At 42.5% G+C, this 26238-nt stretch overlaps 2 protein-coding genes across 2 annotated transcripts; both read left to right on the top strand.

Annotated features, from left to right (window-relative positions):
• The first annotated feature begins 212 nt into the window (after positions 1-212).
• Positions 213-12935, top strand: LOC137353676 (ferritin heavy chain B-like). Its single transcript, XM_068020037.1, has 6 exons — positions 213-317; positions 1091-1237; positions 1797-1922; positions 7969-8115; positions 12215-12340; positions 12789-12935. Exons 1-6 carry the CDS (start codon positions 213-215, stop codon positions 12933-12935), a joined length of 798 nt encoding a protein of 265 aa, XP_067876138.1.
• Positions 12936-16658: 3723 nt separating this feature from the next.
• On the top strand, positions 16659-18922 carry LOC137353555 (ferritin heavy chain, oocyte isoform-like). Its single transcript, XM_068019921.1, has 4 exons — positions 16659-16760; positions 17530-17676; positions 18219-18344; positions 18776-18922. Exons 1-4 carry the CDS (start codon positions 16659-16661, stop codon positions 18920-18922), a joined length of 522 nt encoding a protein of 173 aa, XP_067876022.1.
• The last annotated feature ends 7316 nt before the right edge of the window (positions 18923-26238 follow it).

Below are 26238 nucleotides of genomic sequence, written 5' to 3'. Positions count from 1 at the left end.
TCTCTGGGTCCAACCCCCACAGTCCGTCGACATTGTTAATTGGTGCCTGGATTCAATAACTATTCCTGAGTGGCTACCTGGAATTGTCAATCATCATTAATGATGTCATTCCCTATTTGCATGCAGGCTGTCCCAGCAGTATAAATACAAGAGCTTGTGTAGGAAGTAATTAGATTGTTGTTGCTACTTAGCTTCTGTGAGTAGTAAAGATTATGATGGCCTCTCAAGTGTGTCAGAACTACCACAAGGACTGTGAAGATGCTGTTAACAAGCAAATCAACCTGGAGCTCTATTCCTCCTATGTTTATCTTTCCATGGTGTGTATTGTTTTCTTGGGGTCCTGTTTAAAAGTTAAGACTGGAATTTCAATGCATTTTGAGTAGCTAGAATTTCTCTAGGTCAATTAATTGGGTTTATAATCCTGTAATCCTTCCTAGACTTCAATCAGTGAACATCCTTAAAACAAGGACTTTATTCCTTGCTCTGTAATATTTGTCCAATTTTGAAAGTAATTCCAAGGTTCCTCAAAGTTTCCAATAGAGGATTCATGTTGAAGATGTACAAATCTAGTCAACTCTTCCAACATGGATGGCAACAGTTAAATTTAGTGATGAGTTAGTGAAACATTGTCTGACTAGTTCTGGCTTTCTCACCCCCCCCCCCCCCCCCCCCCCTATAAATGAGTAAATCCTGTTGTGTTGAGCCCTTTTGTATGAGGGGTAATGATCTTTCATGAAGTATTGATCTAAAAGTATTATTCTACTGAGTGAGATGTTTCTTTTTCTCCATTCACTTGCATCTTCATTGGGGGACAAAGGATGTCCTGCAGATAACTATAGTTTGAGTGCCTGAAATGAAACTTGATCCAAATTGTGTTACTGCTTTTTGTAATGTCACAGGGAGGGGCATTTCAACATTTAACATTTTATAGCATAAACTTGAAAAACCAAGCCCCTTAATTGAAAGCAAATTCATCTGGAGTAAAGAATAGGTGCTTTATTTACCATGATATTGCTACCATTTTTGACATGGCCATAAATGAGATTTGGGTCTGACCTCTCTTCCCTTTCCATTTTGTCTCTACCTGCAGTCCTATTACTTTGATCGGGATGATGTTGCCCTGCGTCACTTTGCTGAGTTCTTCAAGGAGCAGTCACATGAGGAATGGGAGCATGCTGAGAAACTGATGAAATTCCAGAATAAACGTGGAGGCCGAATCATCTTGGAGGACATCAAGGTTGGATTCTTAACTAGAAGGAGTCTATGATGTAACTTGGATGCTTTCAGAGAATGTTCCTTGTTCTAATAACTTCAGTTTTCGATCTAGAAATTAATGAGTAAAATTCCTAGTGTTGGTGAGTGGCTATAGGATGAGTTGGTATGACTGATCTTTGCCTCTTCTATAGATACAAGATCAATAAATAGACTTTCAGGAAGAACAATTTCTGCATTGTAAATTATTGGCTTAAACATATGGTGCTTAACTAGGTAACAGTCTGGAGAATGTGGGCCACAGCTGTCAACTTCTTGTGGATGGAGTTGAGGATTTGGAGAAGGAGCATTGGAACATAATTGGGATTTGAGCTTTGGCCAAAAATGGTGGGGCAGAGTCAATGAACTGATCCAGTGTCCTGTAATGGTCTGTCATTCCAGTGGCTTAAACCCCATCCCTCGCTATGGTCCCTCATAGTGTTGGGGTGCACAGAATACTTTTGTGGTGGTTAACCCTGTTGACCTTGAGCATAACATCCCTTGGACTTTGCACTCTCACTAACAGGACCACTATTTTGTTCCAGAAGCCAGAGCAGGATGAGTGGAGCAATGGCCTGGAGGCAATGCAGAGAGCTCTGCAGATGGAGAAGGATGTGAACCAGAGTCTGCTGGATCTGCACAAACTCTCCACTGGCAACACTGACCCTCATGTAAGTTAATATTGCAATGAGTTTTCAGATTTGAAGGTGATAATTGTAATCTGCCCTTAACTCTAGTGGAACTTTAAGTTTTTTGGCTTTTTTTTAAAAAAAAAAGCCATCCATGCTGTAGATCTGGCTCACTCAACACTTCACAAGGTACTTTGTTTCTCTGGCATCAATCTTTTGCATTCACTCCTAGTGTAATGGAATTGACTTGCCACATCAAGGTAAATTTTGGACTTGTCTGGCTAAATCTATCCACCGAATCAATGATTTCCTTCTGTGCTGACCACTTGGCCTGTTGCCTGTGCTTGTTCTCTGGAGCAAGTCACATGCCCATGTACAGAACTTTCACCATTATCGCAGTGCAAATAAAATTCTTATCCAATGAAGGTTTTTTTTAAAGCTAACAATGCTCACCTAGTTTCTTATGTTCTAGCTTTGTGACTTCCTGGAGACTCACTACTTGGATGAGCAAGTGAAGATGATCAAGAAGCTTGGCGATCACATCACCAACCTGAAGAGACTGGGAGCCCCTGACAATGGCATGGGAGTGTACCTGTTTGACAAGCTCACGCTGAGTTGATTAGCATTCTAGAATCATTAGTTCTATAATATTGGTAGAAACAAAATGTGATCCATTTATGGTTAATATGCAGTTTTCTCATCTCTTGCTGTATGTGGAAATAAAAGTATTTATGGACTGAATTTGTTTACCTTTGTATAGGTAAGTAACTCATTTCATTATTCAAATCCCCAAGATACCTAGCTGTCTAATATCTGATTCCACTGAAACTTTACCATGCCTTTTTGAGTTTTGCTCTCCTACATCCAGCTTCTGAAAATTGATTCAAAGTCTGCTTAGGATAGTTTGCTCACATCTTCCAATTTCACTGAGAAACCTGTAGGGAATATCTGAAATATGCAATTTTATCACAAAAGTAGTTTCTTGCATCTGCTGATGAAATGTTGTGGAATGTGAGGAAGGGGCACTGAATTTTGTTTTGACCCCTGTTCTGATTGGAGCAACAGGTAATGCAGAGAGATGTGAAGATGTATTCCTGTTTGTTGATAGTATGAGTACTCTGCAACACAGACTTAAGGGGTTTGGGCAAGAGATGTAGGAGTAACTGAGGAGAATTTTTTTTTTAATACAGCCAGTGGCATAACCTGGAACTTGCTGTGTATGAGGAGGGTGACAGTGTAGCCAATAAATAATTTCAAAAAGATGATCAAGAAGCTTTGAGATCACATCACCAACCTGAAGAGACTGGGAGTACCTGACAATGGCATGGGAGAGTACCTGTTTGACAAGCTCTCACTGAGTTGATTAACATTCTAGAATCATTAGTTCTAAACTATTGGTAGAAATAAAATGTGATCCAATTCTGGTGAATGCTTTCTAGTTAATTCCCAGTTTTCTCATCTCTTGCTATATATGGAATTGAAGTATTCATCATGGAACTGATCTCTGTATAACTCAGTAGATTTATTTCAGTATGATACATTGCTGTATAATGATTCTATTAAAATGTTTCCCTCTCCCAGGCCATCCTCCAAACTTAATTCAATGCCTGCCTATGATGGTTTACTCACATTGCCAATTTTAATTAAGTTTGTAGGGGATATTTGAAATATGCAATTTCTGCTGTAAAAGTGTCCTTGCCATGACAAGTGAACTGTCAGGCAGCTGTGTAATATTAGAAATTGGGAAAGGACACTGCATTAGTACCTTCACCTCACCTTTTGGCCTTTTATCATAGTTGAGAACTGACTACTTTCATCTACCATTTGTTCAACCAAAGCTTGCATTCCTATTCACCAAAGGGGCAATGTTTTCCAATGTCTGGGCTAAGTATAGGGAGATGCTTATAGCAAGTAATGAAGGTAAGAGGCACCCAATACTTCAGCTTAAAAATCTTCCCTTACCAAATGCCATGACTTGACAGGTCTTGAATTCCATGGGAATTATGCCCCACATCACACTGTAGAGATGGAGGAACAGAGTTCACTTTAAAGCTTCTTCACTTTCTATTTCACCAATTTGCTGATTGGCTTGCAGAGTTAGTGTGGATCACGTTCCATCGAGTGTGGTCGAGATTGGTATCCCTGAGTTGTTCTAGACCCACCCTGCTGACATCAATTCTCCAAGTCATGTTAATTTGGATCTAATTCCACTCAATGCAAAATGGAATTTCCATTTGCTAACTCATACAATTATGTTAGGAATCTTTGGATCTGAACAGATTCGGTTTGAGGAAAGCCAACATCAAATACATCACAAAGTTCAAGAGGGGCTGAAAAATGGAAGCCGATGGAATTGGAGGAAAGCCTTAAACATATTTGGAGATTTGGTTTTGAGATAGGAGACAGAGTAGGGATAATGGCTATGTACTCCAAGCTATGGCTCGTCATCCCTTCCAGGGATCTATACTGGGGTCTCAGCTTATCATTATACTTAAATAAGGGAAAAAGTAGAGATCAAACTGGCAATCTGTGGGTGGTGTCAGAGGACGTCAGTGAGTTTTTAAATGATTACTTTCCATCTGTGTTCGCGATGGAGAAGGACGATGTAGGTGCAGGGAGGGGGATTGTGATATACTTGAATAAATTAGCATTGAAAGGGACGAAGTGTTAGCTGTTTTAGTGGGCTTAAAAGTGGTTAAATCCCCAGGCCCAGATGAAATGTATCCCAGGCTGTTATGTGAAGCAAGAGAGGTGATAGTAGGGGCTCTGACACAAATTTCCAAATACTCTCTGGCCACAGGAGAGTTGGTGGAGGACAACGAATGCGGTACCATTATTCAAGAAGGGTAGCAGGGATAAACCAGGTGAGTCTAACATCAGCGGTAGGGAAACTATTGGAAAAAGTTCTGAGGGACAGGATTAATCTCCACTTGGAGAGCGAGGGATTAATCAAGGATAGTCAGCACAGCTTTGTTGGGGGAGATCATGTCTAACTAACTTGATTGAATTTTTCAAGGAGGTGACTAGATGTGTAGATGAGGGTAAAGGAGTTGATGTAGTCTACATGGACTTCAGTAAGGCTTTTAATAAGGTCCTGCATGGGAGAATGGTTAAGAAGGTAAGAAGCCATGGGATCCAGGGCAATATAGGAAATTGCATCCAAAATTGGCAGGAGGTTGAGGGTGATGGTCGAAGGTTGTTTTTGCGATTGGAAGCCTGTGACCAGTGGTGTACCGCAGGGATTGGTGCTGGGACCCTTACTGTTTGTAGTGTACATTAATGATTTAGACATGAATATAGGAGGTATGATCAGTAAGTTCACAGATGACACGAAAATTGGTGGTGTCATAAAGAGTGAGGAGGAAAGCCTTAGATTACAGGATGGGCTGGTAAGATGGGCAGAGCACTGACAAATGAAGTTTAATCCTGAGAAGTGTAAGGTGATGCATTTTGGGAGGACTAACAAGGCAAGGGAATATACAATGGATGGTAGGTCCCTAGGAGGTACAGAGGGTCAGAGGGACCTTGGTGTACTTGTCCATAGATCACTGAAGGCAGCAGCACAGGTAGATAAGGTGGTTAGGAAGGCATATGGGATTCTTGCCTTTATTAGCCAAGGCATAGAGTATAAGAACAGTGATGGAGCTTCATAAAACACTATTCAGGCCAGAGCTGGAGTACTGTGTACAGTTCTGGGCACGACACTATAGGAAAGATGTGATTGCACTGGAGAGGATGCAGAGCGTGTTGCCTGGGCTGGAGCATTTCAGCTATGAAGAGAGACTGGATAGGCTAGTGTAGTTTTCCTTAGAGCAGTGAAGGCTGAGGGGAGACCTGATAGAGGTATACAAAATTATCAGGAGCATAGATAGATAGATAGACAGGAAGAAACTTTTTTACCATAGCAGAGGTGTCAATAACCAGGGGGCATAAGTTTAAGGTAAGGGGCAGGAGGTTTAGAGAGGATTTTAGGAACTATTTTTTCACCCAGAGGGTGGTTGGAATCTGGAACACACTGCCTGAAGGGGTGGTAGAGGCAGGAATCCTCACAACATTTAAGAAGTATTTAGATGAGCACTTGAAATGTCATAGCATATTAGGCTACGGGCCAAGTGCTGGAAAATGGGATTAGAATAGAAAGGTGTTTGATGGCTGGCACAGGTACAATGGACTGAAGGGCCTGTTTCTGTGCTGTATAACTCTATAAATGATATAGATGAAGGAATAGAGTGCTGTATATCCAAATTTGCTGCTGACACGAAGCTCAGTAGCACAGTAAGTAGTGTAAATTGGAGCAGAAATTTGCAAAGAGACATTGATAGATTAAGTGAGTGAGCAAAATTGTGATTGATGGAGTTCAATGTGAAATTACTAAATTACTAACAATTAATGGACACTTACATAAATGTATTAATAAGTCTACTAGAATTTTAGTCTCCATCTCAAGGGGGCTGGAATACAAAGGGGTGGAGGTTAAGCTATATTTGTATAAAGTTCTGGTTAGATCACATCTGGAGTACTGTGTTCAGCTCTGATATATTGGCCTTGGAGGGAGTGCAGCACAGATTCACCAGAATGATACCAGGGATTACAGGGTTAAATTACTTGTACAGTTTGCTTAGAAGAGTCTTGTATCCCCTCGAGTATAGATGATTAAAGAATGATTATAATTGATGTGTTGAACATGATTAATGGACAGGGGGGTTTAATCATGAAATGAGACCTCAGCCATTCAGGGGTAATGTCAGGAAACATTTCTTCACAAAAAGTGAAATGGAAATCTGAAACTCACTCCAACAAAATGTTGAGATTAATTAAACATTTCAAAAGTGAGACTGTTAGATTTTTGTTAGGTTCGGGTATGAAGCAATATGGAACCAATGCAGGTAAATGGCCTGAAAACACAAACCATGATCTAATTGAATGGTGGAACAGGCTTGAGGGGCTGATTGGCCTCCTCCTGTTCCTATGTTCCAATCACAGTATCATCATCCAAACCTGCCTGTATTCCACAGCTCTCATTGTCTCTGGGTCCAACCCCACAGCCCGTCTACATTGTTATTTGGTGCCTGGATACATGAACGATTCCTGACTGGCTACCTGGAATTGTCAATCATCATTAATGATGTCATTCCCTGTTTGAATGCAGGCTGTTCCAGCAGTATAAATACAAGAGCTTGTGTAGGGAGTAGTTGGATTGTTGTTATTGGAACTGGGTTTTTGTTAGTAGTAAAGATTATGATGGCCTCTCAAGTATGTCAGAATTACCACAAGGACTGTGAAGATGCTGTTAACAAGCAAATCAACCTGGAGCTCTATTCCTCCTATGTTTATCTTTCCATGGTGTGTATTGTTTTCTTGGGGTCCTGTTTCAAAGTTAAGATTGGAATTTCAATGCATTGAGAATCTCGAATTTCTCTAGGCTAATCAGTTGGGTTCATAATCTTTTTCTCTCGTCCTCCCTTGACTTAAATCTGTGAACACCCTTGAAGCAGAGACTCTGTTCCTTGCTCTGTAATATTTGTGTTCAATTTTTGAAAGTTATTCCAAGGTTCTGTGTGGTTTCCAATAGAGGATTCATTTTGAAGATGTATAAACCTAGTTATCTTTTCCAACTTGGATGGCAACTATTTAGTTTAGTGAAACTTTGTCTGATTAGTTCTGGTCTGTCTTTACTTTTCCCCCTTTGTAAATGAGTAAATCTTGTGATGCTGAACTCTCTTTTTTTTTGTATGAGGGATAATCTTGCATGAAGCAGTCATCTACTGATTTTTTTTTTCTTCAATCATTTAAATATTCATTGGGGGACAAAGGATGGCCTGCTGAACAATAGTTTGAATGCTGAAATGAAACTTTGATCCAAATAGTATTATTGCTTTTTGTAATGTCACAGGGAGGGGCCTTTCAACATACTTGGTGTTTTACAGCATAAACTTGAAAAACCAAGCCCCTTTAATTGAAAGCAAACTCTTTTTTGATGTAAAGAATGAGTGATTTATCTACCATGATATTACTACCATTTTTGACATGGCTGCCAATGAGTTTTGGGTCTGGCTTCTCTCCCTTTCCATTTTGCCTCTACCTGCAGTCCTATTACTTTGACCGGGATGATGTTGCCCTGCGTCACTTTGCTGAGTTCTTCAAGGAGCAGTCACATGAGGAACGGGAGCACGCTGAGAATCTGATGAAATTCCAGAATAAACGTGGAGGCCGAATCATCTTGGAGGACATCAAGGTTGGGTTTTTAACATGAAGGAGTCTATGATCTAACTTGGATACTTTCAGAGAATTTTCCTTGTTCTAATAACTTCAGTTCTCCATATGGTGAGATTAAGGAGTAAAATTTCTAGTGTTGGTGAGTGGCTATAGAATGAGTTGGTATGACTGATCTTTGCCTCTTCTATAGATATAAGGTCAATAAATGGATATTCAGAAGGAACAACTTCTGCATTGTGAAGTATTGGCTCAAACATAAATGTCAGTTATACAGGCCCTTTGCCCATCATTTCTGAGACAACCATCAAGCATTGATCTATTCTAATCCTATTTTCCAACACTTGGCCCCTTGCCTTGTCTGTTATGGCATTTCAAGTACACAACGAAACACTAAAATGATGAGGGTTCCTGCCTGTACCACCCGTTCAGTGTTCTAGATTCTAACTGCCCTTTGGGTGAAAACATCTTTCCTCCTGCCCCCTTCCATTAAGTCTATGCCTCCTGGTTATTGATCCCTCTGCTAAAGGAAAAGGTTTCTTCCTATCTATTGTATTAATGCCCCTCATAATTTTGTATACCATTCAGCTTCCCCCCCCCCCCCCCCCCTTGGCCTTCGCTCTGAGGAAAACAACCCTAGCCTATCCAGTCTCCCTTCATAGCTGCAATTCTCCAGCCCAGGCAGCATCCTGATGAATCTCCTCTGCACCCTCTTGTGCAATCTCATCCTTCCTATAGTGTGGTGACCAGAACTGTACACTACTCCAGCTGTGGCCTAACTAGCATTTTATACAGCTCCATCATAATCTCCCTGCTCTTTTATTCTATGCCTCGGCTAATAAAGGCAAGTATCCCATATGCCTTCCTAACCACCTTGTCTCCCTGTGCTGCTACCTTCAGTGATCTATGGACAAATATACCAAGGTCCCTCTGACCCTCTGTACTTCCCAGGGTCCTATCTCCCATTGTATATTCCCTTGCCTTGTTAGTCCTCCCAAATACATCACCTCACACGTCTCAGGATTAAATTCCATTTGCCACTGCTCCACCCATCTTACCAGCCCATTATATCATCCTGCAATCTAATACTTTCCTTCTCACTATTTACAACACCACCAATTTTCCTGTCATCTGCAAACTTACTGATTGTACCTCCTATATTTGTGTTAAAATCATTAACGTATGCTACGAACAGTCCCAACACTGATCCCTGCAGTACACCACCAGTCACAGGTTTCCACTCGCAAAAACAACCCTTGACCATCACCCTCAGCCTCCTGCCACTAAGCTGATTTTTGGATCCAAATTGCCCTGGATCCCATGGGCTCTTACCACCTTAACCAATCTCCCTTCTGGGACCTTTATCAAAAGCCTTACTGAAGTCCATGTAGACTACATCAACTGCTTTACCCTCATCTACACATCTAGTCACCACCTCAAAATTCAATCTAGTTTTAGACTCTATCTCCCCCTAGCAAGGCCATGCTGACTATCTGTGATTAATCTGTGCCTCTCCAAGTGGAGATTAATCCTGTCCCTCAGAATATTTTCCAATAGTTAACCTAGCACTGAAACTCACTGGCCTGTAATTACCTGGTTTATCCCTGCTACCCTTCTTGAATATTGGTACCAGATTTACTGTCCTCCAGTCCTCTGGCACTTCTCCTGTTGCCAGAGATGTTTTGAAAACTTCAGAGCCCCTGCTATCTCCCCTCTTGCCTCACATAACAGCCTGGGGTACATCTCATCTGGGCCTGTGGATTTATCCACTTTTAAGCTCGCTAATACTTCCTCCCTTTCAATGCTAATTTGTTCAAGTATATCACAAACCCCCTCCCTGATCTCTACACCTACATCGTCCTTATCCCATAGTGAACACAGATGAAAAGTAATCATTTAAAAGCTCACTATGTCCTCTGGCTCCACACAGATTGCTACTCTGGACCCTAATGGGCCCTACTCTTGCCCTGGTTATCCTCTTGCCCTTAAATTCCAAGGTGTTTTAAAAGTATTTTTTCTCTATCTTGCTGGCCAGTGTTTTTTCATGTCCCTTTGCTCTTATTACATTAAGTACTTCTATACCTTCTTTACTCCGTTAGGGCCTCCACTGTTTTCAGCACTTTGAATCTGCCGTAAGCTTTTTTTTTTCCTTACCCAATCCTCTAAATCCCTTGAGATCCAGGGTTCCCTGGACTTGTTGGTCCTACCTGCCACCTTTTATGGGAACATGTTGGCCTGAACTCACTATTTGCTTTTTTTTAATGACTCCCACTGCTTTGATGAAGTCTTTCCTGCAAGTAGCTGCTCCCAGTCCACTTTGGCCAGATCCTGTTTCATTGAAATTGGCCTCTCCCCACCTCCCTTTTTTTTTTTTTCCCCCTGCCCCCCCCTCCCCCCCCCCCCCCCCCATTAGTACTTTTATTTGCAGTCCCTCATTGTCCTTTTCCATAACTACCTTAAATCTTCAAGTTATGGCCACTATCTCCAAAATGCTCCCCCACTGACACTTCTACCACCTGTCTGGTTTCATTCTCCAGGATTAGGTCCCATACCCTTCTCTTGTGGGACTTCCCATGTGCTGGCTCAAAAAGCTCTCCTGCATGCACTAACAATTCTGCCCCTTTAAGCCTTTTGCACTAAGACTATCCAAGTTGATATTGGGGAAGTTGAAATCCCCTACTATTACCCTATTTTTACACCTGAGATTTACCTACGTATCTGTTCCTCTATCTCCCTGACTGTTTAGAGGCCTGTAGTACACTACAAGTGATTGCCCCTTTTTGTTTTTAAATTCTACCCATATGGCCTCATTTGAGGAACCTAAGATATCATCCCTCTTTACTGCAATAATTGACTCCTTGATCAACAGTACAATGCCACCTCTTTTACACCTTCCCCTGTCATGCCTGAAGATTCTGTACCCTGGAATATTGAGCTGTCAGTCATTCCCTTCCCTCAACCATGTCTGTGATTGCAACAATATCACTCATGTGTTAATCAATGCCCTCAATTCATCTGCCTTAGTAGGAAGAACCCTGGGTGGTGCAGTGGTTAGCACTGCAGCCTCAGCTCCAGCGACCTGGGTTCAATTCTGGGTACTCCCTGTGTGGAGTTTGCAAGTTCTCTGTCTGTGTGGGTTTCCTCCGGGTGCTCCGGTTTCCTCCCACATGCCAAAGACTTGCAGGTTGATGGGTAAATTGGCCATTATAAATTGCCCCTAGTATAGGTAGGTGGTAGGGAAATATAGGGACAGGTGGGGGATGTGATAGGAATATGGGATTAGTGTAGGATCGGTATAAATGGGTGGTTGATGGTCAGCACAGACTCGGTGGGCCGAAGGGCCTGTTTCAGTGCTGTATCTCTAAACTAAATGAAAACAGATGCAATCCAACATGCATTTTCCCCTTGTGCCTCAACAGATCTATATTTGCTCTGCCTTCCAGACTGACTCAATTTCTTCTTTATTTGACTATGCATCACTCCCTACTGTAACTTCTCTATCCCATCCCCCTGCCAAATTAGTTTAAACTCCAGTGCCACCACCCCTCTCCCACCCCACTCCCCAACAGCACCAGCAAACTTCCTAGCAAGGATCTTGGTCCTGTTCAAGTTGGATGGATTGCATCTGAACAGGTCCCACCTTTGCTAGAAACTGACCCAGGAGTCTGGAGACTAAAGCTCTCCCTCTTGCACCACCTCAGCCATGCATTCCTGTGCTCTATCCTCTCATTCCTATACCCACAAGCATGTGGCACCAGGAATAATCCAGAGATTAAACCTTTGATGTCCTGCTTTTAATCTGTTGCCTAGCTCCCTAAATTCTTGGTGTTTAATGAGGTAACAGTCTGGAGAATGTGGTCTACAGTTGTAGACTTCCCATGGACAAAGTTAAGGATGCTAAAAGGATTTGGAGAAAGAGAAAATGGAGCATATTTGGGTGAATTGGGATTGGAGCTTTGGCCAAAAATGGCAAAGCACACAATGAACTGATCCAGTCTCCTACAATGGTCCCTCATAGTATTGGGTTGTGCAGATTATCTTTGCTGCTAACCCTGTTGACGTTGGGCATAACATCCCTTGGACTTTGCACTCCCACTAACAGGACCACTATTTTGTTCCAGAAGCCAGAGCAGGATGAGTGGAGCAATGGTCTGGAGGCAATGCAGAGAGCTCTGCAGATGGAGAAGGATGTGAACCAGAGTCTGCTGGATCTGCACAAACTCGCTACTGGCAACACTGACCCTCATGTAAGTTAATATTGAAATGAGTTTTCAGGTTTGAAGATTATAATTCGAATCTACCCTTAACTCTAGTAGAATTCCATATAGGTTGGTTACATGCTTGCATTTTGGGTGAAAAGGCCATCACACTAGATGCAGATCACTGAACTGTTCACAAGGCACTTGGTTTCTCCAGCATCGATCTTTTGCATTCACTCCCTGTATAATAGATTTGACTTGCCACATGTGGGTAAATTTTGGTATTGTCTGACTAAACTTATCCACAGGATCAGAATGATTTCTTTCTGCCATGACCACTTGGCCTGCTGCCTGTGCTTGTTTTCTAGAGCAAGTCTTACTCCATGTATAGAACTTTCACCATTATCCCAGTGTAAATATAAAAAAAAATCTAACAAAGGTACTTACTAACTTTTTTTTTTTGTAAACAATACTCACCTGATTTCTCATGTTCTAGTTGTGTGACTTCCTGGAGACTCACTACTTGGATGAACAAGTGAAGATGATCAAGAAGCTTGGAGATCACATCACCAACCTGAAGAGACTGGGAGTCCCTGACAATGGCATGGGAGAGTACCTGTTTGACAAGCACACGCTGAGTTAATCAGCATTCTAGAATCATTAGTTCTATAATAATTGAAATAAAATGTGATACCTTTCTGGTTAATATGCAATTTTCTCATTTCTTGCTGTATGTGGAAATAAAAGTATTTATCATGGAGTGATTTTGTTTTTCTTTGTATAGATAAGTAACTAATTTCATTATTCAGATCACCAAGATACCTAGCTGTCTAATATCTAATTCCACTGAAACTCTACCATTCCTTTGAGTTTTGCTCTCCTACATCCATCTTCTGAAAATTGATCCAATGTCTGCTTGGGCTAGTTTGCTCACATCTTCCAATTTTCATTGAGAAACTTGTAGGGAATATCTGAAATATGCATGTTTTATTGAAAAGATAGTTTCTTGTGTCTGCCAACGAAATATTATGCAGTTGTGGAACAAGAGGAAGAGGCACAAATTTGTTTTGACCCCTGATCCAATTGGAGCAGCAGGCAATGCAGAGAGATTTGATTGAGTTGTGAAGATGCTGATAGGTAGACAAAGGAAGATGTATTCCTGTTAGCTGAGAGGGGATTTTTTTTTTTAACAAGCAGTGGTAATGGCCTGGACTTTGCTGCCCATGAGGATGGTGACAGTGTAGCCAATAAATGATTTTGAAAGGAAACTGGAATAGCATTTGGATGAAAAGTACTTACAGGTGTAAGAGTAGGGGAATGGGGCTGATAGTGTTGTACTGGTCACCAGAGACTCTATGGACTGAATAGCCTCCTGTGCCTGAAATGACTCTGACGCTATTCATTGTAAATATTCACCATCTCCATCTTCTACCTTTTGGCTAGGTTGTCATTTGTTCAACTACTACTTGCACCCTGATTCATCAGGAGCCATACTTACGAATGTCTGGGTTGAGTGAATGCAGAAATACTTGGGTCAGGTAGTTATAACACTCTCTATTTCAGGTAAAATCTTCCCTTGCAATCAAGTCTCAATAGACTTCAGTTTTGCAGAAGCAACAACACAGGCCTTTACAACTCTTAAATTCCATGGGCTTGACCTCCATGTTGCACTTAGACGGAGCAATAGAGTTCTGTTTGAAGCTCTCCACTTTTCATTTCCCCAGCAAGTCAGTTGCTTTGCAGATTCACTGGAATGTTTCAGGCTGTTTCATGTTTCATCTCTTTTGATATATTGTGGTCAACATTGGTATCACATTCATTCTCGACCCATCAAGCGCAGTGTCAATTCTCCAAGAGATGGATCCAATTGTGCTCAACACAAAATAAATTTCTATTTGCAGACTCCTGCAATTATGTTGACAAACTCTGAATCCGAGAACAGATTCACTTTGAGAAAACTCAAAGAAGCCAACATCAAATATATCACTGACAAGATTCTGCTGAAGAGATTGGGAAAATGGAAGCACATGGAATTGCAGGAAACCTTTACATGTGGTCGTAAAGTTGGTTGGGAGATAGGAAACAAAGAGTAGGGATAATGGGTATGAACTCCAATTGGCAGGATATGACTAGTCATCTCACCCAGGGATCTGTACTGGGGCCTCAGTTTTTCACTACATTTATAAATGGCATGAAGGAATCGAGAGCCACATATCCAAGTTTGCTAATGACACTAAGTTAGGTGTCACAGTAGGTAGAGTAAATTGGAGCAGAAAATTGAAAAGGGACATTAAGTAAGTAGCCAAAACTGTGATAGATTAATTTCAATTTGAGATAGAGCGAGGACAGAGAGAGATAAATCAGAATATTTTCTAAATGGTGAGGAGCTAGGAACTGTGGAGGAGCAGAGAGAGTTAGGGGTCCGTGTACAGAAATTACTAACAGCTAGTGGACAGGTGCATAAATGAATTAAAATGTTGACTAGACTGTTAGACATCATCTCAAGGGTCTGGAATACAAAGGGGTGGAGGTTATGCTATATTTGTATAAAGCTCTGGTTAGATCACATCTGGAGTACTGTGTTCAGCTTTGATATATTGACCTTGGTGGGAGTGCAGCACAGATTCACCAGAATGATACCAGAGATAAAAGTTTTAGATTACAAGACAACTTGCATTCACAACTCTTGTATTCTCCAAGTATAGAAGAGTAAAGAATAATTTTAATTGATGCGTTGAACATGAATAATAGATTTGATAGGTTATTGTTATGACGGTGCTGCTACATTTCTTGTTCGGGATTTTTTTTGAGGACTTGTATTTTACAATTATGGACATTGTTTTATTAAGGGAATACTGAAAAGGATTCGATAGATATTTTTTGCTGGGGTCATTGACAGGAGACTGAGATGACTTGTTGTAAACAACACTCATTGGAAGTCACCTGTCATCAGATAAATATCCCAGCAGGGGCTTTTTGACTTGGAGAAGATATTTACAGAGAAGTGACAGGTCAAAATTTATAGGGGTCAGGAGGCTTGACTCTTGAGATATTGTTTTTGGTTTTGCTTTGAACAGTGTGTTGGAGTGTGAACTGTTTTGAAGGCAATTGGAGAAAATCAGCCAAGAGAGCAGTCACCATCAGCATCCTCTTCCATCTTTTGAGAACGTCCTGTGAATTAAGTGTAGGAAATAGAGAAACTGATGCTGCATGTCTCCTGAAAAGGCTGCCAGAAACACCTGATGCCACATCTCACCTGGAAAACCAGCCAAACTGACCTTCAATGTCGCCTGAAAAGAACTGTTCTGGAAAGATCCCAGTGGCAACCGTCTAAGCGTATTTGGGACGCCAAACCAAAAAAGGGACAACTGACATCTTTCCATATCTTCTCTGCTTTCTTCAAGAATTAGCAAGTATTTGGCCCAAGTATTCTTTTTTTCCTTTTTTTTAACAGAGCTCTAAAAAGAAAATCTAATTTTCTGGTTATCCGATGTGTGTATGTGTGTGTGTCATGGGCTAAGTTAAAAGGGAACTTTGATATTTCAATCTGTGTGTTAATACTTTGCTATATTACTGGTTAAGTCTCGTTTTATAACAAACTGATAATTTTGTTGTTTATTAAAGAAACCTGTTGGTGTATTTTCTTTTGGGATAACAATAGAGTCCATGATTGACCGTATCGGTAACTGGGTAAACATTTAAATATATGTTGTGACCTGTGGAGAATTGGTGCTAGAAAATACAGTGAATTCCTCCCACCTCAGTCATAACAGTATATAGAGAGAAACTATTTTCTCTGGTGGGGCAGTCCAGGACAGGGGGGTATAATCTTAAAATTAGCGCTATACCATTCAGGAGTGGTGTCAGGAAGCATTTCTTCACAAGAAGGGAAAAATCTGGAACTGTCTCCCACAAAATTTTGAGATCAATTAAACATTTCAAAACTGAGGCTGTTAGATTTATTTTAGGTACGGGTATGAAACAATATGGAACCAATGCAGGCAAATGGCCATAAGACACAAACCATGATCTAATTGAATGGTAGAACAGGCTTGAGGGGCTGATTGGCCTCCTCCTGTTCCTATGTTCCAATCACATTATAATCATCCAAACCTGCCTGTATTCCACAGCTCTCATTGTCTCTGGGTCCAACCCCACAGCCCGTCTACATTGTCAATTGGTGCCTGATTCCTGAATGATTCATGAGCGATTCCTGACTGGCTACCTGGAATTGTCAATCATCAATAATGATGTCATTCCCCTGTTTGAATGCAGGGTGTCCCACTAGTATAAATACAAGAGATTGTGCAGGAAGCAGTTAGATTGTTGGAGTTTAGTTTTTTTTTTGCTAATAGTAAAGATTATGATGGCCTCTCAAGTGCATCAGAATTTCCACAAGGACTGTGAAGATGCTGTTAACAAGCAAATCAACCTGGAGCTCTATTCCTCCTATGTTTATATTTCCATGGTCTGTATTGTTTTCTTGGGGTCCTATTTCAAAGTTAAGACTGGAATTTCAATGCATTTTGAGTAGCTAGAATTTCTCCAGGTCCAGCAATTGGGTTTATAATCTATCTCTGTAGTTCTCCCTTGACTTAAATCAGTGAACACCCTTGAAACAGGGACTTTATTCCTTGCTCTGTAATATTTGTTCCCAAGTTTGAAAGTAATTCCAAGGTTCTAATAGAGGATTCATGTTGAAGATGTATAAACCTAGTCATCTTTTCCAACTTGGATGGCAACAATTAAGTTTAGTGACTAGTTAGTGAAACATTGTCTGACTTGTTCTGGTCTTCCCCCACCTTCCCCCTGCCCTTTTTTTTTTTTTTTTTGTAGATGAGTAAATCCTGTGGTGTTGAACTCTTTTGTATGAGCAGTAATGATATTGCATGAAGTAGTAATCTGAAAGTCTTATTGTATTGAGTGCAACTTCTTTTTGATCACTTGTATCTTCACTGGGGGACAAAGGATGTCCTGCTGATAACTATAGTTTGAGTGCCTGAAATGAAACTTTGATCCAAATAGTATTACTGCTTTTTTTTGTAATGTTACAGGAAGGGGCATTTCAACAAATTTAGCATTTTACAGCCTAAACTTGGAAACCCAAGCCCCTTTAATTGAAAGCAAATTCTTTTGTGATAAAGAATGGGTGATTTATTTACCATACGATTTTTGACATGGCCATAAATGAGATTTGGGTCTGACCTCTCCCCTTCCCATTTTGTCTCTACCTGCAGTCCTATTACTTTGACAGGGATGATGTTGCCCTGCGTCACTTTGCTGAGTTCTTCAAAGAGCAGTCACATGAGGAACGGGAGCACGCTGAGAAACTGATGAAATTCCAGAATAAACGTGGAGGCCGAATCATCTTGGCAGACATCAAGGTTGGGATCTGAACTTCAGAGTCTATGATCTAACTTGGATACTTTCAGGCTATGTTCCTTATTCTAATAATGTCAGTACTCAATCGAGAGATTAATGAGTAAAATTTCTAGTGTTGGTGAGTTGGTCTGACTGACCTTTGCCTCTTCTATATTTATAAAATCAATAAATGGATTTTCAGAAGGAACAATTTCTGCATTGTAAACTATTGGCTCTTACGGTGCTTAACTAACTAGGTAACAGTCTTGAGAATGTGGGCCATAGCTGTAGATGCCCCATGGATGTAGTTGAGGATCATAAAGGAGAAAAAGAAAATTTAGCATATTTGGGGTAATTGGGATTAGAGCTTTGGCCAAAAATGGCAGTGCAGAGGCAATGAACTGATCCAGTGTCCTGTAATGGTCTGTCAACCCAGTGATTAAACCCCATCCCTCATAGTATTGGGATGCACAGATTGTCTTTGTTACTGCTAACCCTGTTGACCTTGAGCATAACATCCCTTGGACTTTGCACTCCCACTAACAGGACCACTATTTTGTTCCAGAAGCCAGAGCAGGATGAGTGGAGCAATGGTCTGGAGGCAATGCAGAGAGCTCTGCAGATGGAGAAGGATGTGAACCAGAGTCTGCTGGATCTGCACAAACTCTCCACTGGCAACACTGACCCTCATGTAAGTTAATATTGGAATGAGTTTTCAGATGGATTGAATGATATTTGCAATCTGCCCTTAACTCTGGTAGCATTCAATAAGTTTTTGGGCCTTTTTTTATAAAAAAGGATCAGTAAACTGCTCACAAGGTACTTGGTTTCTCTGATATCAATCTTTTGCATTCATTCCCAGTGTAATGGAGTTGACTTCCACATGTGGGTGAATTTTGGTCTTGTCTGGCTAAATGTATCCACCAGATCAGAATGATTTCCTTCTGTGCTGACCACTTGGCCTGCTGCCTGTGCTTGGTCTCTAGAGCAAGTCTTGCTCCCATGTACAGTACTTGTGCCATTATCCCAGTGCAAATAAAAAAAAAAAAAAAAAAATCTCATGAAGATACTTGCATTTTTTTTAAAGCTAACTATACTCGCTCGTTTCCTGTTATGTTCCAGCTGTGTGACTTCCTGGAGACTCACTACTTGGATGAGCAAGTGAAGATGATCAAGAAGCTTGGCGATCACATCACCAACCTGAAGAGACTGGGAGCCCCTGACAATGGCATGGGAGAGTACCTGTTTGACAAACACACGCTGAGTTGATTGGGGTTCTACAACTATTAATTCTATACTTGCTGAATGCTTTTTGATTCCCAGTTTTCTCATCTCTTGCTGTATATGGAAATAAATGTATTTATCATGGACTGATTTTGTTTCTTCTTATAGATAAGTAACTCATTTCATTATTCTGATCACCAAGATGCCCAGCTAATGGTTGATTTTCTACTGAAACTTGAACATGCCTTTAAGTTTTGCCCTTCTACATCCAGCTTCCTAAACTTGATTCAATGTCTGACTAGGATAGTTTGCACATGTCTTCCATTTGTCACTGAGAAACTTGTAGGGGATATGTGAAATGTGCAATTTTGCTGCAGATGAAACATCATGCAGTTGTGTGATATGAGGAAGGGATGCTGAATTAGTGCCTTTTGTTTTCACCCCTATTCTCATTGAGCAAAAGGCAAGGCAGAGAGATTTGATAGAGGTCTAAGGATGCTGACAGGTTGAGAAAGGAAGATCTATTCCTGTTAGCTGATAGTACAAGTACTCGGGAATGCTACTTCAGGGGTTTGGGCAAGATAAGTAGCAGTATCTGAGGGGAACAATATTTTTTTTTATACTACCAATGCCCTGGCACTTGCTGAACCTATTGTGATCAAGAGTGGTATCCCTGACTTGTTCTAGACCTACACAGGGATACATCAATTCTCTAAACCATGTTAATTTAGAACCAATTGCACACACAATGCAAAATGGGATTTCCATTAGCAAACTTGTGGGATTACATTATGACTAGGTGAGAAGAGGGATAGGAGTTCACTCTCAGCCTTTGTCTGGTTTAACTGTGATGGGATTTAATTTTAAAAAGTGCTTTTAAGCTCCCTTGAGTGAATCCTTGTTCACTGCTCCAAGTGTCAGGTTAAGAAATCAGACAGGTTTCTTTAGATTTCAACAAACAAGGGAGAAGTTTATTAATCTTAAACTCTAATCCAGTTAACGACTACAACTATGTAACACGACCACACTAGCATGCATATGCAATAAACACATGCAGATAGAGTCAAGGGGCAAAAGTTTGAGGCAATATCTGTTAGTTATTTACTGACCTTGGAGTTCAATGTGGAGTCTGTGGGTGCTGGTACCTCCTGCTATTGGTTGGGGACCCGATCAGGCTTCAACTTGTTTTGATGTCCGAGTCTTTTCTCTCTTGAGGTGTACGTGTCTTCCATGTGTCCGGGTGCTTGGGAGAAGGCAAGAGAGACAGCCAGGAGAGAGGCTTCCTTGTTCGAGCTTCAGTTGCACACCTGATTTCTTTTCAGGTGTGGCACAAACAAAAACCCAAGTTGGCCAGTAGGTCAGTCATGTGACTAACTGGCTTAACCACTTCTGCATTTGTGAATTGTATTGTCTTAGCAGGCCCTGGAATGCACTTCCTTGCACCTTCAATGGCTGGTGGTGGGGGCAGGGTAAGGATATGAGGTTTGTGAGGTGGGGGGAATATGAGGGGGTGGTGTGGCGGTGTGGGTGGGTGGGCTGATGGTGAAGAAAGACAAGAAGATCTCCTGGTAATTAACTGTAGTTTGAATGCTGAAATGAGACTTTAATCCAAAACTCATTACTGCTTTTATTAATGCTGGTCAATGGGAGGCACTTTCAACATATTCAGGAAAACATTGAAGCAATAACTTGAAAACCAAGCCCCTTAATTGAAAGCAAACTGTCTGAAGTAAAGAATGGGTGACTTATCTACCATGATGTTGCTATCAATTTTTTTGACTTGGCCATTACTGAGATTTGGGTCTGACCTGACTCATCCTTTCCATTTTGTCTCTACCTGCAGTCCTATTACTTTGACCGTGATGATGTTGCCCTGCGTCACTTTGCTGAGTTCTTCAAGGAGCAGTCACATGAGGAACGGGAGCACGCTGAGAAACTGATGAAATTCCAGAATAAACGTGGAGGCCGAATCATTTTGGAGGACATCAAGGTTGGATTGCAACTTCTGTAATGTAATTGTAGGTTGCTTAAAAGATGTTTCCTCATGAACACCCTTAAATTCCTAATCCAGTGAGATTTAATGAGTAAAATTGCTAGTGTTAGTGAAATGAAGATGGGTGTTATGATGGGCCAGCCTAGCTAATGAATAGAGGAGGATCACTCACTGTGGATGTTCAGAAGGAATGAGTTTGTCCGCCAGAAACGAACTACTGCTTCCAATTTTATGGTGCTTGGCTAGGAAACTATTCTGGAGAATGTGGATCGCAGCTGTAAAGTTCCATGGATGAAGTAACTTGAAGATTTTTCTTTAAATGGAGTGTAATTGGGAACGGAGTTTGACTCTGCCCTGCCATTTTTAGCCAATGGACTGATCTAATGGACTCCACCCTTCATACTTCCTCATAATATTGAGGTGGACAGATTAACTTCTGTTGCTTTTAACCCAATTGACCTTGAGCATAACATCCCTTGAACTTTGCACTCCCATTAACAGGACCACTATTCTGTTCCAGAAGCCAGAGCAGGATGAGTGGAGCAATGGTCTGGAGGCAATGCAGAGAGCTCTGCAGATGGAGAAGGATGTGAACCAGAGACTGCTGGATCTGCACAAACTCTCCACTGGCAACACTGACTCTCATGTAAGTTCCTAACATTCCAATTTTTCATGAGTTGGTGATATTGGAATCTGCCCTTCACTCTACATTGGTAAAATTCTGTGTAAGTTTGTTTTTCACTTTCAGATTTTTGTTTTTGGGCCAAGAAGCCATCTATACTGTAGACCTGGATCACTAAACTGTTCCCAAGACACTTTGTATCTGCAGCATTAAAATGTTTCTTATGCAGTCCATTCACCATTTATTAAAATTGATTTGCTATTTCTGGGTAATTCTGCTCTTGTCTGGTTAAATGTGCCCATGTCAAACTATCCCAATACAAAATAAAGTAATTTCTCTTTTGGAGAAGATCCTCACTAAACATCTAAAATAAAAGCAGAATACTGCGGATGCTGGAAATCTGAAATAAAAACAAGAAATGCTGGAACCACTCAGCAGGTCTGGCAGCATCTGTGAAAAGAGAAGCAGAGTTAACGTTTCGGATCAGTGACCCTTCATCGGAACTGACAAATATTAGCAAAGTCGCAGTTTATAAGCAAGTGAGGTGGGGGTGGGCCAAGAGATAACAAAGGAGGTCTAGATTGGACCAGGCCACATAGCTGACCAAAAGGTCACGGAGCAAAGGCAAACAATATGTTAATGGTGTGTTGAAAGACAAAGCATTAGTACAGATTAGGTGTTAATACACTGAATATCGAACAGCAGCAAGTGCAAACCTGAAAAAAACAGTGGGTAAGCAAACTGAACAAACTAAGATGAAATGAAATAAATGCAAAGTAAATGAAGTAAATCGCTGCTTCACCTGAAAGGAGTGTTTGGGGCCTGGGATAGTGAGGAGAGAGGAGGTAAATGGGCAGGTATTACACCTCCTGCGATTGCAGGGGAAGGTGCCATGGGACGGGGACGAGGTGGTGGGGGTAATGGAGGAGTGGACCAAGGTGTCGCGGAGGGAACGATCCCTTCGGAATGCTGACAGGGGAAGGGAGGGGAAGATGCGACTAGTAGTGGCATCACGCTGGAGGTGGCGGAAATGGCGGAGGATGATCCTTTAGATATGAAGACTGATGGGGTTTAAAGTGAGGACAAGGGGAACCCTGTCACGGTTCTGGGAGGGAGGGGAAGGAGTGAGGGTAGAGGTGCGGGGAATGGGCCGGACACGGTTGAGGGCACTGTCAACCACAGTGGGGGGAAAACCTCGTTTGAGGAAAAAGGAGGTCATATCAGAAGCACCGTCATGGAAGGTATCATCAGAGCAGATGCGTCGGAGACGGAGAAACTGGGAGAATGGAATGGAGTCCTTACAGGAGGTAGGGTGTGAAGAAGTGTAGTTGAGGTAGCTGTGGGAGTCAGTTGGCTTATAATGGATATTGGTAGACAACCTATCCTCAGAGATGGAGACAGAGAAGTCGAGGAAGGGAAGGGAAGTATCAGAGATGGACCATGTAAAGGTGAGAGAAGGGTGGAAATTGGAAATTGGAATTTAGTTATTGTTTCTTCCTTTTTTTTTACATTCTTTTTTACATTTTTTACAATTTTAATTTGCATTTATTTCATTTCATCTTAGTTTGTTCAGTGTGCTTACCCACTCTTTTTTTTCAGGTTTGCACTTGCTGCTGTTCGATATTCAGTGTATTAACACCTAATCTGTACTAATGCTTTGTCTTTCAACACGCCATTAACATATTGTTTGCCTTTGCTCCGTGACCTTTTGGTTAGCTATGCGGCCTGGTCCAATCTAGACCTCCTTTGTTATCTCTTGCCCCACCCCCACCTCACTTGCTTATAACCTGTGACTTTTCTAATATTTGTCAGTTCCGATGAAGGGTCACTGACCCGAAACGTTAACTCTGCTTCTCTTTCCACAGATGCTGCCAGACCTGCTGAGTGGTTCTAGCATTTCTTGTTTTTATTTCAGATTTCCCGCATCTGCAGCATTTTGATTTTATTTTAGTGTTTAATTCACTGCCACTTCTCTTCCAGGAATGCCTACCTTGAAGAAGTTCTGCTCTTCTCTCCGACGGGATTTTCGTTTGTCTCTTTTACCTTGTTCACCTTCTTTGCTTTCTATTTCCCTCCTGGTGTTTGATAAAGTTTCTACCAAAACTCGTTTTCACAGCCACATCTCCTTCCTCAGACTGTCTCCAGCTCCGACTTATTCCACATGGATTCCAACTGCAGTTTCACCCATCATGCTTTGAAACCACCCAGGATCACAGGTATCTCCGAGAAATACAACGTTCCTCAGACTGCTACTCTCACCACATCCTGAGATCCACACTCAGTGCTATGCGCCGCCATATGCACACACTGGACCTCTCTCTCCAGCAGCACCGTCTCACCTTATCTCAAATCTGTTCTACTCCGCAGTTTCATTTCATCTTTCGTCTCATCCGACGCATTAACAAAAAACTTTTTTTCTTCCTTTCAGGTGTTAAGGAATGCAAGCTCTAGCAGCTGATGGGGACTAATGCCCCTCCAGATCCTCCTTCCGCTTCACTTCCCTCTGACCCCACCCCTTCTGATCTGACCCCTTGCCGTGTATTCACTATACCCTCTGACCTCCACCTCTCTGATGCTGAGCGTTCTGTACTCAGCAAAGGTCTCAGTTTTATCCCCTGACGCCCCCACCTCAATGACTTTCGCGCTCGGCATGACGTTGAGCTCTTCTTCCGTCGCCTCCGCCTCCGGGCTCACTTCTTCGACCAGGAGTCCTCCCCCCGACCAGCAGACCCATTCACCCGCCTCCAGCATTCTCCCTCTACCTGGACCCCTCCCCCTGGCCTCTTACCCGCTCTTGATCTCTTCATTGAAAACTGTCGGCGAGACATTGGTCGTCTCAATTTCTCTGCCCCCCTCACTCACTCTAACCTGTCCCCCTCTGAACTTGAGGCACTCCGTTCTCTCAGGTCGAACCCCGACATGGTCATCAAACCTGCAGACAAGGGTGCTGCTGTTGTCGTATTGCGTACCGACCTCTACCTTGCAGAAGCTCAACGCCAACTCACGGACACTTCTTCCTACCTCCCTCTGGACCATGACCCCACCACCGAACATCAAGCCACCGTCCAAAGGACTGTCACTGACCTCATCTCCTCTGGAGATCTTCCCTCTACAGCTTCCAACCTCATAGTCCCACAACCCCGGACAGCCCGCTTCTACCTCCTTCCCAAAATCCACAAACGGGACTGTCCCGGCAGACCCATTGTGTCAGCCTGCTCCTGCCCCACTGAACTTATTTCTTCCTATCTAGACTCTATCTTTTCTCCGCTGGTCCAGTCTCTTCCCACCTACATCCGTGACTCTTCTGACGCCCTACGTCATTTTGACAATTTCCAGTTTCCTGGTCCCAACCGCCGCCTCGTCTCGATGGACGTCCAATCGCTCTACACCTCCAACCCCCAACAGGATGGTTTAAGGGCTCTCCGCTTCTTCCTGGAACAGAGGCCCAACCAGTCCCCATCCACCACCACCCTCCTCCGCCTGGCTGAACTTGTTCTCACATTGAACAACTTCTCCTTCAACTCCACGCACTTCCTTCAAGTAAAAGGTGTCGCTATGGGTACCCGCATGGGTCCTAGTTATGCCTGTCTTTTTGTGGGATATGTCGAGCATTCTTTGTTCCAGTCCTACTCAGACCCCCTCCCCCAACTCTTTTTCTGGTACATTGATGACTGTATCGGTGCCGTTTCCTGCTCCCGCCCCAAACTGGAAAACTTTATCAACTTTGCTTCCAATTTCCACCCTTCTCTCACCTTTACATGGTCCATCTCTGACACTTCCCTTACCTTCCTCGACTTCTCTGTCTCCATCTCTGGGGATAGGTTGTCTACTAATATCCATTATAAGCCCACCGACTCCCACAGCTCCCTCGACTACACTTCTTCACACCCTACCTCCTGTAAGGACTCCATTCCATTCTCCCAGTTTCTCCGTCGCCGACGCATCTGCTCTGATGATACCTTCCATGACGGTGCTTCTGATATGACCTCCTTTTTCCTCAACCGAGGATTTCCCCCCACTGTGGTTGACAGTGCCCTCAACCGTGTCCGGCCCATTCCCCGCACCTCTACCCTCACTCCTTCCCCTCCCTCCTCCCAGAACCGTGACAGGGTTCCCCTTGTCCTCACTTTTCACCCCATCAGCCTCCATATCCAAAGGATCATCCTCCGCCATTTCTGCCACCTCCAGCGTGATGCCACTACTAGTCGCATCTTCCCCTCCCTTCCCCTGTCAGCATTCCGAAGGGATCGTTCCCTCCGATACACCTTGGTCCACTCCTCCATTACCCCCACCACCTCGTCCCCGTCCCATGGCACCTTCCCCTGCAATCGCAGGAGGTGTAATACCTGCCCATTTACCTCCTCTCTCCTCACTATCCCAGGCCCCAAACACTCCTTTCAGGTGACGCAGCGATTTACTTGTACTTCTTTCAATGTAGTATACTGTATTCGCTGCTCACAATGTGGTCTCCTCTACATTGGGGAGCCCAAGCGCAGACTGGGTGACCGCTTTGGGAACATCTCCGCTCAGTCCGCAAGCAGGACCCTGAGCTTCCGGTTGCTTGCCATTTCAACACATCCCCCCCTGCTCTCATGCTCACACCTCTGTCCTGGGATTGCTGCAGTGTTCCAGTGAACATCAACGCAAGCTCGAGGAACAGCATCTCTTTTACGGATTAGGCACACTACAGCCTGCCGGACTGAACATTGAGTTCAATAATTTCAGAACATGACAGCCCCCCATTTT

Source organism: Heterodontus francisci, chromosome 41 (assembly GCF_036365525.1).
Source record: "Heterodontus francisci isolate sHetFra1 chromosome 41, sHetFra1.hap1, whole genome shotgun sequence".
NCBI lineage: Eukaryota > Metazoa > Chordata > Chondrichthyes > Heterodontiformes > Heterodontidae > Heterodontus > Heterodontus francisci.
This window is presented reverse-complemented; position numbering and strand designations above follow the sequence as displayed.

Bases quoted from the DNA above. Each gene is read 5' to 3' on its own strand.
- LOC137353676 (XM_068020037.1), top strand. From the start codon at position 213: ATGATGGCCTCTCAAGTGTGTCAGAACTACCACAAGGACTGTGAAGAT. The intron at 318-1,090 runs GTGTGTATTGTT...CTCTACCTGCAG, and splicing joins CCTATGTTTATCTTTCCATG to TCCTATTACTTTGATCGGGA. The intron at 1,238-1,796 runs GTTGGATTCTTA...ATTTTGTTCCAG, and splicing joins TCATCTTGGAGGACATCAAG to AAGCCAGAGCAGGATGAGTG.
- LOC137353555 (XM_068019921.1), top strand. From the start codon at position 16,659: ATGGCCTCTCAAGTGCATCAGAATTTCCACAAGGACTGTGAAGATGCT. The intron at 16,761-17,529 runs GTCTGTATTGTT...CTCTACCTGCAG, and splicing joins CCTATGTTTATATTTCCATG to TCCTATTACTTTGACAGGGA. The intron at 18,345-18,775 runs GTAAGTTAATAT...GTTATGTTCCAG, and splicing joins CTGGCAACACTGACCCTCAT to CTGTGTGACTTCCTGGAGAC.